Genomic DNA, 15,662 nt, shown 5'->3' on the forward strand with positions numbered 1-15,662 from the left:
TACAGCTGTCATAGATCACCAGGCTTGGATTTGTGCCCTGTGGATAATACTTCTGGGGAACTCCCATAGCTTAAAAGTTCTTGGCTGCTGGCTCTAGCGGGGGCCATTGCAGCTGCCTTTCTAATGAGGCCAAAGCATAAATCCTTAATGCCTGGAACTTGCACTTACTCTGAGGCTAAAGGTGAAAACTGAATATGCAAAAAAAGTAACCAAAGAGGATTACCAACCCCTCAAGTATGAAGGGCACTGGGTGGTGATCAATCTCAGATTTATCTCCAGAGAACCATAGTGACAGATGAGTATGTTTCTGGTCACCAAATACATATGCTCAGATAATGTTCCATACTTGGTTCTTGAAGAGCTGTGCAGAGAATGCTATGTCTGCCCTACAAATCTCCCTAATGAAATCTGATCACAGGTTAGCTGCAAAAACCAACATCCTTTGGACCAAATGTGTATCAGCATGATATCTGAAGTCACAATTCAATAAAATTTATGCAGAAAAAAAACTCACATCCAGATGGATGCAAGAACATGTTAAACATGTTAACAGGATGAGACTAATTGATTAAAAAGGGAATTTAACAATCTCAAAGGATTTTATCCTTGAACTTCAGTTTAAGTCACTAGGACATGCAGCTTCCTCACCCTGTAAGCTGAAGTTACTGCCACCAGGAAGTGACATCTTGTATGAGAAACTTCAGTTCCCAAGTATTAAGAAGAAAACTTATTCAATGTCAGAACCACACAGACAGATTAAAATGTTTACACACACTAAGTCCTACACAGTTCCTGATGCCAGGAAATTGAAAATGATGTACCTTGAACATTACTGCAAAAAGCAAAGCTAGCTGGTAAAGGTGCTATTTGGAAAGAAGTCTCTAATCCTGACGTATGAAGAGCAGTGTTCATGAGTCTGAAAAATGATCCACGTGGGACTTGCACTGTACACCCATCTGCAATACTATTTCCAGGCAGTTAGGGGAACCTCAGAGACCAACATCCTTCAACTTTAACCCATTAGCAACCATGCTGATTGGGAAATGTATTCAGGCTTAGATGCAGAAAACTGCCATGATTCCATGTGCTTGGATGTGGCAAGCTTCTCAGTGCAATGGGATTGGCTATCAGCATTTTTACAAGGTCAAGAACTCTATTTCCTTGACTAAGGTCAGAAAAAAGGTATTGATCCTCTGTTGGCCAAGTATTTACTGCCAGAGGAGATTCAGACATGCAATTTCCCTTCCTAACAGATCGGGAAGACATTGTCCAAAAGAAGCTTTTTGGTGATGCACACAAACACCTGTAATTTTGTGTTCATAGAAGTGGCGATAAAATTATTTTCTACTTGACCACAGCCCCTGATCCAAGATACACTAATGATCAACTTAGCCTGTTTGTAATCATGTTATCCTTTCCTGACTTGGAAGGGATAACTAGTAATGTTTTTAAGGGTAATGTGCAATCCCAACATCCTCATACAGAAGGAATGAGTGAATCAACTCTTCCATATTTGTTTATATAAAATGAGGTAGCATAGCTGGCTGTTTGGATCAAAGACACCATTTGGGTTACCACATATCTTATGGTCTGGACAGCATTTAAGACCACCCTTGCCTGCAGAGTTTGATGTAGATTTTGTTCTCTGAGACATCACGAACCCTAGAAGGTGCGAAGTTATGCCATGTGAGCTCCCCATCCCAGGCAGGATGCATTCATAGTTACTACAATTTGGACGGGAGTAATTTGGGAGACTTTCCCAATTACAGGTTGTCCCTGAACTTCCACTCAAACACGTATTGTAGTTTGTCTGTCATTCAGATGCAATGCAGGAAATGTGTGACTTGCAAACCTCGAGACTTCAGGGCCCACAGTGGTTGCCTCATACGCAGGAGTGTTGGGAGTAACATGAAGACCCCTGTGGCCATGCTGTCCAATGTTTTCAGCAGGTCTGTGTTGAAACCTTCTGACTGGCAAACCTTAAATTCCATGTTTTGTCCTAGGGTACAGTCTTTTTAGATGAGCCCCATCTAGCATGGGTCGCATAACCTTCAATTGTCTGAGGAACAACCTTAGACTTCCTAGTGACTCCAGCGCTGGTAGAAACTGATTCTTGTCCTACCAAAATGACATCCTTCTTGATGGGCCCATCCTCCAAATAAGGGGAAACATTTGCTTTTATTCTGTGTAGAAACATTACTAAGTATTTTATGAATTCATGCAGCACCAATGCAAAAAAAAGATTTAAAATGGTTCAGGAGCTCTCTCCTTAGTGACATGGAACTTAGCTGGGTGATGTACCCTCTTGTGTTTATAGACCACAGCAAGTCCCAAATTACATAAGCAGTCACCCTCACCTAGGAAAAACATGATTGTTTCTAGAGATACCAGTTGACCATTTCTTTCACTAGATATAAGTTGGGGTCTTTACTTCCTCATAAGGACCCCGCTGGGTGCACTTGGCACCCAGCTACCTCAGTGACAGGCATGTCAGAATATACATACCTCCCTTCTCTAGCAGGCAGCTGATACTTTTTTAAGAGAATGTATATCCTGCAGTTTCTTCCTCATACTGATGATGTCAAGGACATTCTCGAGCAGGGCACTTTGGAGAAGTTTATCTAATCTGAATTCTGTAGCCATGCTTCATAAACAGAACTCAATGTGCCTGAGGTAATCAGAGTCACAAGGGGAAAAGGGGCTAGTTTCCCCTCCCTCAGGGTAGTCGTCCTGAGTAGATAAAAGATGACTGGCTGCTTGCTTTAAATTCTATCAAAACACCAGATTTTTTTGCTTCCTAGAAGCAGGGTTCAGAATACTGATTGCTGTTGGAAGAGAGCCAGAGAACTAGGAGCATCCCTAAATCTAGTAGAAATAATAGCTGGCTTCTTTGCTGGTGCTTTCCCTTGTCAACTCTGTGAGGCAGGAGGACTGGATGGCTGCCTAAGTAAATAAACTGTGTTTGAGAAACACACTTCCTATTTTTCTCCAAAAGGTTTCCATCATCATACAAGCCCCAGCTGTATCTCCTCATAAAAGCTCAATGTTCACTACCATGCATGTCTGTAGGTTTTGATTCTGGAGTGAGCTACTTGTCTTGCCAATCAAAGGTAGTTCAGACCTGATATCATGCTGTTTCCAAACACCTCTAGAAACCACTTAAAATGTACTTCAGGGAAGAAAATTCACAAAGATGTGGGCCTTTCCCATTCCAAATTGGTACAAACACACATGCTGAAACAGACATTACAGGCTGGCTAAACCCTTCTTCTGAAAAAATGTGGAACTGCGTATTGTCAGGCTTCCTAATGGTGGTGACAGCCTGTGACACGAAGGAGAACCAGCAGCCCTTGTAACCAAGTATTTCCTTTTCGTAGATCTATCAACCATCAGCTCAGGACTGAGTGGGTGGAAAACATTCCTTTATTTGCAGGGGGAACTATCAGCAGATACTTCAAATGTGTCCTGGAGTGCTTCCAGAGAAAACAGAATGGTCAACATTTTCTCAATAAATAGAGGGAAATTCCATTTTGGTTTTGGCTTTTATAAAGAAAGAGAAGGCTGTGGAATCCAACCATTTTTTCCTCTTCTGCCTCAGAAACTGGAGCACTTATGATGGCAAGTAGTTTTCCACCAAGCCTGAGGACAACACTCCTGTATGCTTCATCACAGTACGCTTCACTCTAGACAGACAACCCAAACTGCTGCACTGATACAGGAAGTTGTAGGACTGATGTTGCTGAAAGAGGCATTGACCATGATTACTCCAAGACACCACAGCTGATGGTTCAAATCACCTTTCCTGGACACCGGATTCCCTAAGCAAGGAGGATGTTTCAAGTGTTCTGAATAGACGCTTCAGGCTGTCTACTTCCACGTGAGCAGACCCAGGAGGAAGCTCTGCAGTCTTCACCTGCACCTGGGTGCTGAACTCTGGTTCACTTGAGGCTTTTAACTGTGAGGCAATCCAGGCCAACTTGAAGTCTAACTTGTGAAAGTCAATGCAGGTGTCCAAGAGAGACTTCAGACACTCAGGCTGGGAAACCACATCCCAGCAACCACTGTCCATGCCCCAAAGTAAACCTGCCATTGGTTATATTTTTCTGAAATTATTATTATAACATAACAGTGTCATCAAACAAAAATACTCGCAAAGTTTTTAAAGGTGATTAGCTTCTCTATATCTGAAAGACAAAAAGGGTAAAGGGGAAGAGAAACAGAAGATACGGACCATGAACTTAGACTGCCACAAATATCCCTTCAAAGTACATTTTTTATTAATAAAGGTGGGCAAAGAATCCATAAAAATGCATTACACAAAGAACATGTAAATAGCAAAGTTTTCTTCAAAGGCCGAGGGATTGAGAGAAAAGACGTGGCCCAGCAAACAGGAGAGGCGCAACAGCCCAGGCAGTACTTCCGCTGATGGTGCTAAGAAATGGAACTGAGGTGAAGGCATCAGAGCTCACTGTGGCTCTACTCCAGGGCAGCTCACAACAGGACCGTGACAGAATCAGTTGTTCAAAACTTTAGAGTCGGTGAGCAATTCACTTACACAGGCATACAAGACACTGACCCCAAAGTACTCAGCTTGCTAGGACAGCATGCATCTGGAGAATGAGGTTTTTCTTATCCTTAAGATGATCTGGGATGAGAAGGCAAAAGGCACCTAATATTTTGTCTTTCCTCTCTTTAAAAGTAATAGAAGTAACAGGGTGGGGTTTTTTTTTGGCTTTTTTTTTTTTCTAAATATATTTTGGGCTAAACACTCTCAAATTCACAACAAGTGATGAGCTCTAGGCATGAACCATAAGTGATTTAAACAAACTAGGAGGCTATTTTACAAACTAGGAGCTTTTTCAATAATTTAATTTTGTAAAGCATTTCCCACCAGCCATTTTAAAAAAAGGTATCTCATGCAACATTTAATAAAGAATCTACAAAGCTCTGACATATTTTTGCCATGATGATACTTTCAGAATGAGACTTTACAAATGAAGATAAACAAGTTTTTGTGCTTAAGAAGGGCTACTATTCACCCTAAAGCTTTTCTAAAATCTTAAGAAAAGAGACAGAAAATCTTGTGGAAGAAAAGAAATGCTGACAGTGACCAAATCTAACCTACATTTTAGCATCAGGACTAACGTTCACATAGCATGCAAGAAGCTTACTGCAACACATGGGAGACTTCAAAGTCAGTAGAATAAACTGCATTCACTCACTACATTTGCATTGTTAAGTTTACCTGACAATGTTTATGTATGCTGACTTATTAGATACCTGGAGGAGTGTATGTTTCTACTGAAGAGTGTACAAGAACAGAGCGTCTTTTTGAAGGCATGGGCATTTTCCTCTCTTTGTATTTAGCCAAAGCTGCTTGTACTGCTTCAGTGTGGACATCTAGATAGTAATAAACAACAACAAAAACAGTTATGAAATGAAGTAAAACTACATTTTCCTTCCAAAACATTATACATGCCATAGATTTAACCTTCTTTACAAATTAGTGGTGCTACATCATGGTTCATAACATTAATTATTTAGTCTGACAACGTATGCTCAGGCCCCTTGTTCAGTAATCCGTTTGTTTCACCAGCACTTAGTTACTAAGTAGAAGCAACATATTTCCAGTCTCAACAGCAGCAGCTTTTTCACCATGTTGGAGAGTCAGAAAGCACAAAGGTCTAAAGGCCAAAACAGTAACAACATACTTTTAGTTTAGCAGCTGTGGTATTTGCATTTACTCATGTACCCTAGCAATCTCAGTGACACATCCATACTGTAAGGTTTCCCCAAGTATGTTGTGATCCCCCTTGAGAGGATCTGAAGGTCTCATGGGAGGTGGGGGAAGGCGGCAAAGCAGAAAAACCTTCCAATTATTCTTCAAAGTCTCAGCTTTCATTTTAAACATAGTCTTCGTAGTTATAATTGGGGAGAAAACCTTCAAAACGTGAAGTGAGTAACTGATGCAGAGATGTCTGTCTGAGTTTACAAACAGCTTGAAACAACAGCTCTGAGATGTGAACGGTCTTAAAAAACAAACAAAAAACACAGTGCTAACTCAGATACCAATTATTCTACTTCAAATGTTGACAAATACCAAAGAATGTATAAAAAGGAAGTATATTATGAATATATCAGCTATGACCGGAGTCCCCGGGGAGCCAGCTGAGGTCACTCAATTAGGGTGAACTGCAAAGAATGGGGCAGACAATCCCCAAAGCTGGCGGATATTCTAATACTTAGATTTATCAAACCAGCACAAAACAGCTTCTATTATATCCCACTGGTTACTCAGAAGCCATCAACACAGTTCCCTTAAAGCAACCCACCCTCAGGCCTCCATCCAGACACTCAAGTCAAATATGATGAGGATTACTGAAAATCTTATTCATCATATAAAAAGGTTCTACCAATCCCAAAGGATCAGACATATTACCTCCCAGATTAATAAATATTTCAGATCTTACCCAAATATATGCTTACCAGTGTTCACTCTAATTTTTTACGTTCATGTGCGGAATGAATTTTATGTGCACCAATATGCAGGTGGTGTATGACACAGCACCTGCATATTGGTGCACATAACAAAATTCATGTGGTGGAGCCAAGGGGTTCGGAGTGGGGGGGGCTCGGGGCTGGGGCAGAGAGTTGGGGTGTGTGTGGGGGGTGAAGGCTCTGGCTGGGGATGTGGGTTCTGGGGTGGGGTCGGGGATGAGGGGTTCTGGGCATGAGAGGGGGCTCAGGGATGGGGCAGACGGTTGGGGTGTGGTGGGGGGGATGAAGGCTCTGGCCTGGGGTGCAGGCTTGGGGGCGGGGGAGAGGTGCCTCTCTCCGGCTGTGGCAGTTCCGGTTGGCCGAAGTAGGGGCTCCTCTTCCCCAGAGGAAGAAAGTCCGGGGTAGGTTCACACTGGGGCCAATGGGGAGGGGCGCCTCTCCCCGCTGTGGCAGGTCTGTGCTGGGGGAGAGGCATCTCTCCCCGCTGTGGCAGGTCTGTGCTGGGGGAGAGGCATCTCTCCTCGCTGTGGCCCTGAGCCCCTGCGCGGGGCTTAATAGGCAGCTGCGCAGCCACATGGCTGTGCAGCTTAGAGGGAACTTAGATGCTTATGGACAATTCTTAACTAAACTAACATTTATTAAAAAAGCAAAGAGTGAGTATTGTTAAAAAAATCAGTATAGATACAGACTTGAGTACAATTCTTGAGATTAAGATTCATAGCCGAGATGGTGAGCTTTGTAGTTGCAAAGAGTTCTTTCAAAATTAACTCATAGGTTATAGGCCAATGTTTGTATTCAGAGAGATCCAGTCAAGACTGGAGAGCTCAATCTTGGGCTTGAGCTTCCCCTGCATGAAGCATCAAGCAGATCTGAGATAAAAAGGATCAGAACCCAAGCCCTTCTTTATACAGTTTCAGGCCTTCTTGTGACAGGTTGGAGTCCTTCAGTGAACAATAGGCAATTATGGAGACTTTTTTCCTAAGCATCACTGGTAATTAGTTACCCAAATTAACACAAGGCAATTTATCCATTAGGCAGTCTATCACAAACTTCAGAGACATATTGACAATGACATTACTGCACCCAAGATTCATCTAAACGTTAATATTTCCCTTTGATCTCTTAATAGCAATAGTGACAGACAGGAACTGCCTGTTTACATGGCTAACATCTTAACAAGAGATGAGTACACACATACAATTAGTATCACTTCTAATTTCTAACAATATAGGTTTGCACTTCAAAGTTCTAGCCTATCTACCATGGAATGGCCCTAATTACCATTTACATTCCTTTCTAACATCTCTCTAATGGGTGACTCTGGGTTATTTAGCCTACAAGCTGCTTAACCCTTTCCGGCCATGCATCACATTTTGTATACAATTTGTTGCAATTATATAACAATGGTAGCAACGGTCATTTTAATTAGTTAATGTCATACCAGCCCTTCCCAAAATGGTTGGGGAAGGGGAGAGTGAGGCAGAGTGCCTCAGAAAATGTATAAATTAAGATTTTATACCTTTAATACCACATGGCAAGACTGTAGTGTAGTGCAATTGCTTTCATTTCCCTGAAGGGGACTCAGCTCCCAAAAGTTTGGGAAACACTGCCATACTGTAATAGTTGTATAATTTGTGACTTCTTCATCTTCTCCCTTATTGTTATTTTTAAATTTTAGGTAAACGGGATCTGATGAAAATAAGGCAGTGACAATACTGCCAAAGCCAGCAAGCTTTCTCCACAAGACTTTGCCTGTGCACTTCAATCCTGGTATGCAACCCGCCGGGTATCCCAAACCTGGAGAGAGAGAAAATCATGCCAGACTATGTGATTGTTTGGGGAAGTTTGTAGATGTCCACCAGAGAGTAGGTAGGTCAAATGCATGTTTTCATTTATGAACTAAGTAGGATTCAAGCTCATGTGAAAGACTAGTATGCTATATATAAACAGAATATTTTTGGTGAATATTTAGCATGCTGAATCTCACTTCCTGTCCATCAGCTCCTGAATACTACAATCTTAGCTTAAAATAATTTTCTATTTAAAGAAAAACAAAGCTGCATGCTATCATTACAGTGTTCTCTTCTGGGTTTAAGAGTGATTTGCAAATATATAATGAAACAGTTAATAGTAGGGTTATGTGTTGCAAATATAAAATGCAAGAGGTAGAAGGGCCATCAAGCTCATAAGTGATTAACTTTTAATAAATGTGGCTTCCCCAAAGTATATTCAAAACTGTTTTAAGAAATCAAATTCAGTTGTGTTTGGAAATTACCTGCCCAAAATCTCTTTTTTAAAACAAGATCATTTAATCGGGGGTGGGGAGAATAAATAAAAGCACACCACCTTATTTTCGTTTAATAAGAGACAAGTATGGTTTTGCATCCAACTTTTACTAAGCACTAAAATTCATTTAAAGCATAATTATTCCAGAATTAATGCAGACAGATTTATTAGGCTTGGTCTACACTACAAACTGGTGTACACAGCGCTACTGGCTCTGGGGGAAGGTGGAGTACCTATGCTGATAGGAGAAGCGATACCAGGATATTGATGTGCATCCTGGACTCTCGAGATGTCCAGGTATCTTGTGCCGTGGGGCTCTTCACGTGGGCTTAACAATCTAATAGGGATGCGTCCTTAATAATGGTCCTGTCCAGAGAGGAAGGGTGAAAGGTGGTGCCCATACATACCTCATGAGAATTTGTCCACCATAGCAGAGAAGATACTACATTGGCCAGAACTGTCACCATGAGGTTCATGAAATGGCAGTCTGGAGAGTATACCAACTGCAGTCATGTCTGAAGGCAATGAAGGTGGAGTCTTCTGAATGAGGTGACCTAGGCGCATGAGGCCATATGACCTACAAGAGACAAACATGACTTCAAAGTTGCCCTGATGAAGTCCATAGATTATGTGGGGGTGAGAACAAATTTTTTGGCGTTTATGCTGACTCCCAGCGAGGAGAGGAGATGTAGCATCATAGAAGTTGACGTGTAGGCTTCCTGGTGGGACTTGGTGACAAGGAACCAGTTGTCGAGGTAGGGGAAAGACAATGAGACCACAGCATCTGACGTAATCTGCTACTGATGAGAATGTCTTGGTAAAGACTCTGGGGGTAGTTGTTATGTCAAAGGGGAGTACTCTTGTACTGAAAATGGTTGGCGCCCACCATGAATCTGAGGAAGTGCCCGTGAGCAGGTTGAATAAAGTAGGCGTCCTTCATATCAAGAGCGGTAAACCACATGCCCGTTTTTAAAGTTGGAATTATAGCTGCCAACGTGACTATTGAAAATCTGAGTTTGCGAATGAAGTGGTTGAGATGGCGGAGATCGAGGATTGGTCTCCATGTTCTATTGCTCCTCACTGCAATAAGGAATTCATCTCTTAATTGAGAATACTCAGAGAGTCCCCCAAAGAGGGGTGGGGTGCAGGATTGGAGGAGATAAGGATGTAAACTCCATCTTATACCCCAAGTGGATGACATTTAGCATGCACTTGTCTATTATTACACTGAAATAGAGTGCTAGGTGACCCCCAAATGGCATGTGAAGGTTGGGAAGTGTTGGGTTTAGTATTCTGGAGCTCTCAAGCTCCCATCAAAAATGTTGAGCTGGGGGCTGATATTGAGATGCTTAGCCAGTTGCAGAGGAACTTGAAGTGAAGTGGGACTTTTGAACCCTCTGTCTTTGACGTGGTGGTTCACAGGGTCTCTGATGGAAAAACTGCTGAGCCACAAGTCTAGATCTGAATAATGGGCAGTGAAATTTCCACTGAGGGGCAGGTGTATATCTCCCCTACTGAAAGGAGGGTAGCCCTGGAGTCCTTCAGGGTATGGAGGGACTCATCCATCTTTTGGTTGAAGAGGTGTGATTCATCAAAGGGAAGGTCCATGATAGTTGTCTGGACCTCCCTAGGGAACCCTGACTCCTTGCGCATGACTACTGCAGTAGCCAGAGCTCAAGCAGAGGTATCAGCTTCAGATTGGAGAATAATTTTGGCTATCAATCTACCAGAACTTGGAAATGAGCCCTAGACTGCTGCGGAAGGCTGTCAGTAAACTGCAAACTTGGCATAGTTCAGGAAACTGTATTTAGCCACTGGCACCTGGTAAATGGCTACCTTAAACTGGAAGCTGGATGACGAGAAGACCTTTCTCTTCAGAAGATCCAGGATTTGCCCTCCTTATCAGCAGGAGTAGACTTGGGATGTTGCTGTCTACCCCTTTCAGAAATAGCGTGGACCACCAGTGAGTTGGCAGCGGGCTGAGAAAACAAAAATTTTGCTCTTTTGGCCAGCACATAACACTTCTCTGCCCTTTTGGGGGTAGGAGCGCAGATGGCAGAGGTGTGCTAGCTGGCTCCAGTATGGCTTCACTAATGGGGAGAGCTATTCTGTTGGGTTCGGGTGCATGTAGGATGTCAAAGAGTTTGTGCTGGGAGTCCTGGATCTCTTTGAGAGGAATCTGCAGCTCTCCAGCAATTGAGCGAAGGTGGTCCTGGAACTGCCTGAAATCATGGGGACAGAGGGGAAAAGAAGTAGTAAGAGTCACCACCTCATCCGGAGATGAAGATGGCAGTCTTACCGGTTCCGGTGGAACTGACTTCGAGTTAGATGAGGTGGAGGTTGGTCCCAAACCAGTGTGGTCTTTTGGGGGTGAGGGAGTGAAGGACATGCAGGGAAGGGGAAGAAAGCACTCATCAGGTGGTTCAAAATCCCCCAACGAAAAGGATGATGATTCTGGTGGCAATGGCGGTACTGTTGGAGGGGAGATGTATTCCATGCAGTCGATTCCCCCAGAGATGATGATATCTTCCTGGAGACAGAGAGGCTAAATGGAGAAGGGGATTCCGGATCCAGGAGAGCGAAAATGTCTGTGGGGCAGCAACAGATTCAGATTTCCCTGGTGTGAGAGGGGTTCTACTTGTTCGAGCCACTGGAGCAGTCTCTTTCTCCAACAGAAGTTGGTCCAATAAAAGATACTACTTAACCCACCGTCTCTCTCTAAATTAAAATGTTATATTGTTGTGATACTAAAGCAGCATTCAATAGGAGTTAGCAAAACAAATAAATAAATGTTTCACTTTCCAGACAAGTCCTCCCAGAATAAGATGGCAATGTATAATATTTATAGTTCACGTGAAACTAAACAGCACAGTGAATAACTGCACAGATTAAGACAGTTTTTCCCAATTGGTAGAGTGTGCCCCTTAGAGGGATATGGAAGTCTAGCTGGTAAGTAAGGGTGTGTATGCATGCATATGTGGAAGATATAAATTAAGATGGGTAGGACTTTAAACACCATCTGGAAGATTTGGATTGGAGCTGGGGGGCACATTTAGTTTCATTTTCCTGAGAGACTCAGCTTTCAAAAGTTTGGGAAATACTGGATTAAGAGGTGAAAAGTAAAAGGAGGATGGTCAGTATTAAGTCATTCTATTCATGAATCCCACAATCACAACCACAATCTTCTACTGCTTTCTCAACTCCTTAACCCAGTGATACTCAGACCTCAGTGGTTCAGAAGCTAAATAAGCGATCAACATTACCCAAAAGAGCCACAGGAGTGTGAACTCATTGTTTCATTACTATATATTTCTTAGAGCAAAATGACTGACCAAGTATTCTACAATTGGTTAGCAACACAGAAAAAGCATTCTGACTGGTTAATAACTTAATTAAATCAAGTCGGGTTTTAGTGTCATGTGCTGCAAAGAGCCACAGGAGACATTAAAGAGTCAGTTGCGGCTCCCGAGCCTCAGTCTGAATATCACTGCCTGAACCTCCCTCCTATATCCACTTAAGATTTATTTCTTACTTGAAATATCTATTTTCAAAATTAAGAGGTCTTGCCCCCACAAAATTGGGCAGGGCCATCCTCTTTCTATCAGCCCCAAGTAAATTAAGTAGTTGGTTTCTCTTCCCTTGAGACACCTTATTCCTTTCCCACATGTTGCCATGAGGACAATTTCCCCACATTATCTAGATGAAGATGAAATCAAGTTCATCGGATCTGATCACCAAAAAAATAAAAGGAGTAGAATAATGTTGAAGGAACAGTGTTCTATGATCGTGGATTTGGTTCCTGCCCTTAAAGATACAAACGTCCAGGAAACCATTCCCACTTAAAGTTTTCAAGTCTGATTACCCAGATAAAATGAAAATATCTATTCATCAAACCATTGCCAAAACACTTCAAACAAAACTAAAAGAATTTAACCTACAATGGTGGTTAAGGAACAGCTAGATGTTGGTCTGCTTTGTAAACTTCTTCAGTTGATTGATATTTTTCATTTGATTTGGTTTCAATTGGCATGGTCATGGTTTACAAAAGTAGGAATAAATAGTCAATGTTCAACAGATAAAGAGGTCAGTAATGGCAATGCTTACTAAGCTGAGGACCAAGCCCACTAACCAAAGTGGAAAACCCCCCTGTGCAATGCCGTTTCCATTTTAAAGAAAATGGTTATATACAGTATTTAACTGAAACATACTGTCAATCTATTTTCTATTTACTGTTTTAAAAGTGTAATTTAAAACTAAGAGATGTGCTATATTTTCTTTCCTTTTCCCCCCTCGGCCCATTTCCCACCTTATTTCCTATAAATATATTATTGTGCATCTTTTGATACATTTTCAGTGCACTCTCTTTTCCTTCTACTTCTGCACCTAATACTAAGGAACCATACTAGGATCAGTGCTATTTAATATGTTCATTAATTTTCTGGAGAAGGGGAAGAAACAATGAAGTAGCAAAATTTGTGGAGGACAAAATTATTTAGGTTAGTCAGAATGAGAGAAGACTCAGGAACTATAGAAAGACTTGCCTAAGGCTAGCAATTGGCAGATGGATTAAATTGTATATAAGTGCAAGGGAACAACCATAAGGAGGAACAATTTTAACTAATCACTCTGGAAAGAGATCCCTGACCTGCAATACTGCGCTCCATTCAATCATCTCATCTTAAAAAAGATACAGTATATATAGAAAGAGTACAAAGAAGGGCAAGAAAAAGTATGTAGAGGCATGTAAAGACTTTGGTACCAGGAGAGATTAAAAAGATCAGGACTATAAATCAGAAAGGAAACAAAGAAGAGGGGATATGACAGAAGTATGTAAAACAGAACAGTACCCAGATGGTCAGTTTGAAACTCCTATTTACCCCTCTCATTATACTAGCACAAGGGGACATCCAGTGTAAGATAAAACGCAACAACATTTTAAAGTGATAAAAATACCTTTTTAATTTTTAAACACAACTTAAACTAGGTGGAACTAATTGACTTAGACACTATTGAGGCCAAGAACTTAGCAGCAATTAAAAAAAGGATGAGATGTATGTATGAACATCAACAGCTACAGTAGCTAGATTGAAATGGAAAAGACAGTCATATTTCAGGACATAGGCCAACTGGCTGTGGTCAGAAACAAACTTTCCTTATGCACAGGTTATTTCACAATTATCTACCATGTGGTTCCCTTACTCTTTCCTCTGAAGCATCTGGTACTGGCCACTACTGGAGTCAGGATATTGGATTGCTGGTCAGACCCAGTATGGAAAGTCCAATGTTCAATTAACATTCCATTTGGTTCAATGCAGGAATCTATGGCTGCTCTAGTAGTGTGCAAGCATAATGGGAAACAATTTTCTTTTAAGTCCTTCCTACAGAAGAGAAATTTTCTAAAACTTTTCTCCCACTGCTAATACCAGTTTAGTTCCACTACTGTTCGGAGCATCAGGAGCCCAAATGCTGTAGATGCTATCGCTGGCATTTAACATTACTTTGATTAGACATGCTCCACACAAGGTTCTGTGATGCAGCACCACAAGGATCTCTCATATAAGTTACATCTTTTAGCCAACGTACAGAGTGTACTTTGAAAAATAACCATCTTATTATGGTGGTTGTTATTCAGGCTGAAACATTTTAGGGAAGGAAAATTAAATCAATAACCACTAAGCTAAAATTCTTCACTGTATTTCAAACAAAATTAAAAGCAAGCCCATAGAACAGCACTTTTTGTCTGAACGGGAAATAGAACAAGCTTGGATAATATTTTCTCAATTAATATTAAAACTCCAGGGAAACAAAGACAAAATACACTCACATTTGTCCTTTTATCTCCTTTGGTCATAAAAATAAAATAAAGATGGAGGGAGCTGCTGGCTGCACAGATCTGAAGTTGCACTAGCTTGTAAGCTCTCTGGATTTATTCTAAAAAAACCGTGGCCTCTGAAAGATGTCATGTCTATATTATCTTGGCTGGGCACATGGCTAAACAGTACCATAAGCCGAATATAAATCAAGACATGCCCCTTAACAATGAATCTGGTATCCTCTTAGCATACTAGGGTCTTCTGAAACACCACACAGGGACAAAAGAATCCAGTTACATATATTCCAACTGAGAATTTTTTCCCCTCTAACACCACATTTTAAGCTTTCAAACACAGAAGTACACTTCCTGCTAGCATTTTAAGGATAAGTTTTAGTTGGTATAGCAGAGAGTGAAAACAACAGGATCATGGTAATTGCCATACTGGATGGGACCAGGGGATTCATCTAGTACATTATCCTGTCTCTGACAGTGATCGGTAACTGTTACAAAAGATAAAAACCAAGTTAGAAGCAACATTCATCCAGTAGCCACATCAAAACGGGACTAATTTTTTCTTGACTGTTCAAAATCTGGTCACTGAGAAAACTTGAAATTCAAAAAGGAAGGATTTGCTAGGCTTAGAAATCGTGATAAACATCAGAATTTTAAACGGAAGTAAATTAAAAGTCAATTTTGAACACGGCTCTAGAAATACTAACTGAAGGTTTTGGAACAAAGAAGAACAACAGCAGCGACAGCTAGTATGACACTTCTCTGAAAGAGTGTTCACTTACTGATCTATATGTATGCTAGCTGAAATTGTTCCCAAGACTACCCCAATAACTATTAACAGTGGGAATACAGTAGAACCTCAGAGTTATGCACACCAGAGTTACAAACTGACCGGTGAAACACACACCTCATTCGGAACTGGAAGTACGCAATCAGGCAACAGCAATGACCCCCCCCCAAAAAAGAAGGAGGGGGGAGGAAATATAGTACAGTACTGTGTTAAATGTAAACTACTAAAAAAATAAAGGGAAAGATTTAAAAGAAGATTTGA

At 41.3% G+C, this 15,662-nt stretch overlaps 1 protein-coding gene across 1 annotated transcript in view; it reads right to left on the reverse strand.

The window, feature by feature from the left end:
* DIP2A (disco interacting protein 2 homolog A) overlaps positions 1 to 15,662 on the reverse strand; it is a 211,677-nt gene that overhangs the window by 91,999 nt on the left and 104,016 nt on the right. Inside the window, exon 4 of the mRNA XM_026658023.1 lies at positions 5,281 to 5,400. Coding sequence (XP_026513808.1) covers positions 5,281 to 5,400 — 120 coding nt within the window. The remainder of the gene's footprint in view (positions 1 to 5,280; positions 5,401 to 15,662) is intronic.

The sequence above is a fragment of the Terrapene carolina genome, unplaced genomic scaffold (assembly GCF_002925995.2).
Source record: "Terrapene carolina triunguis isolate 2854851 unplaced genomic scaffold, T_m_triunguis-2.0 Scaffold391, whole genome shotgun sequence".
NCBI classification, from domain to species: domain Eukaryota; kingdom Metazoa; phylum Chordata; order Testudines; family Emydidae; genus Terrapene; species Terrapene triunguis.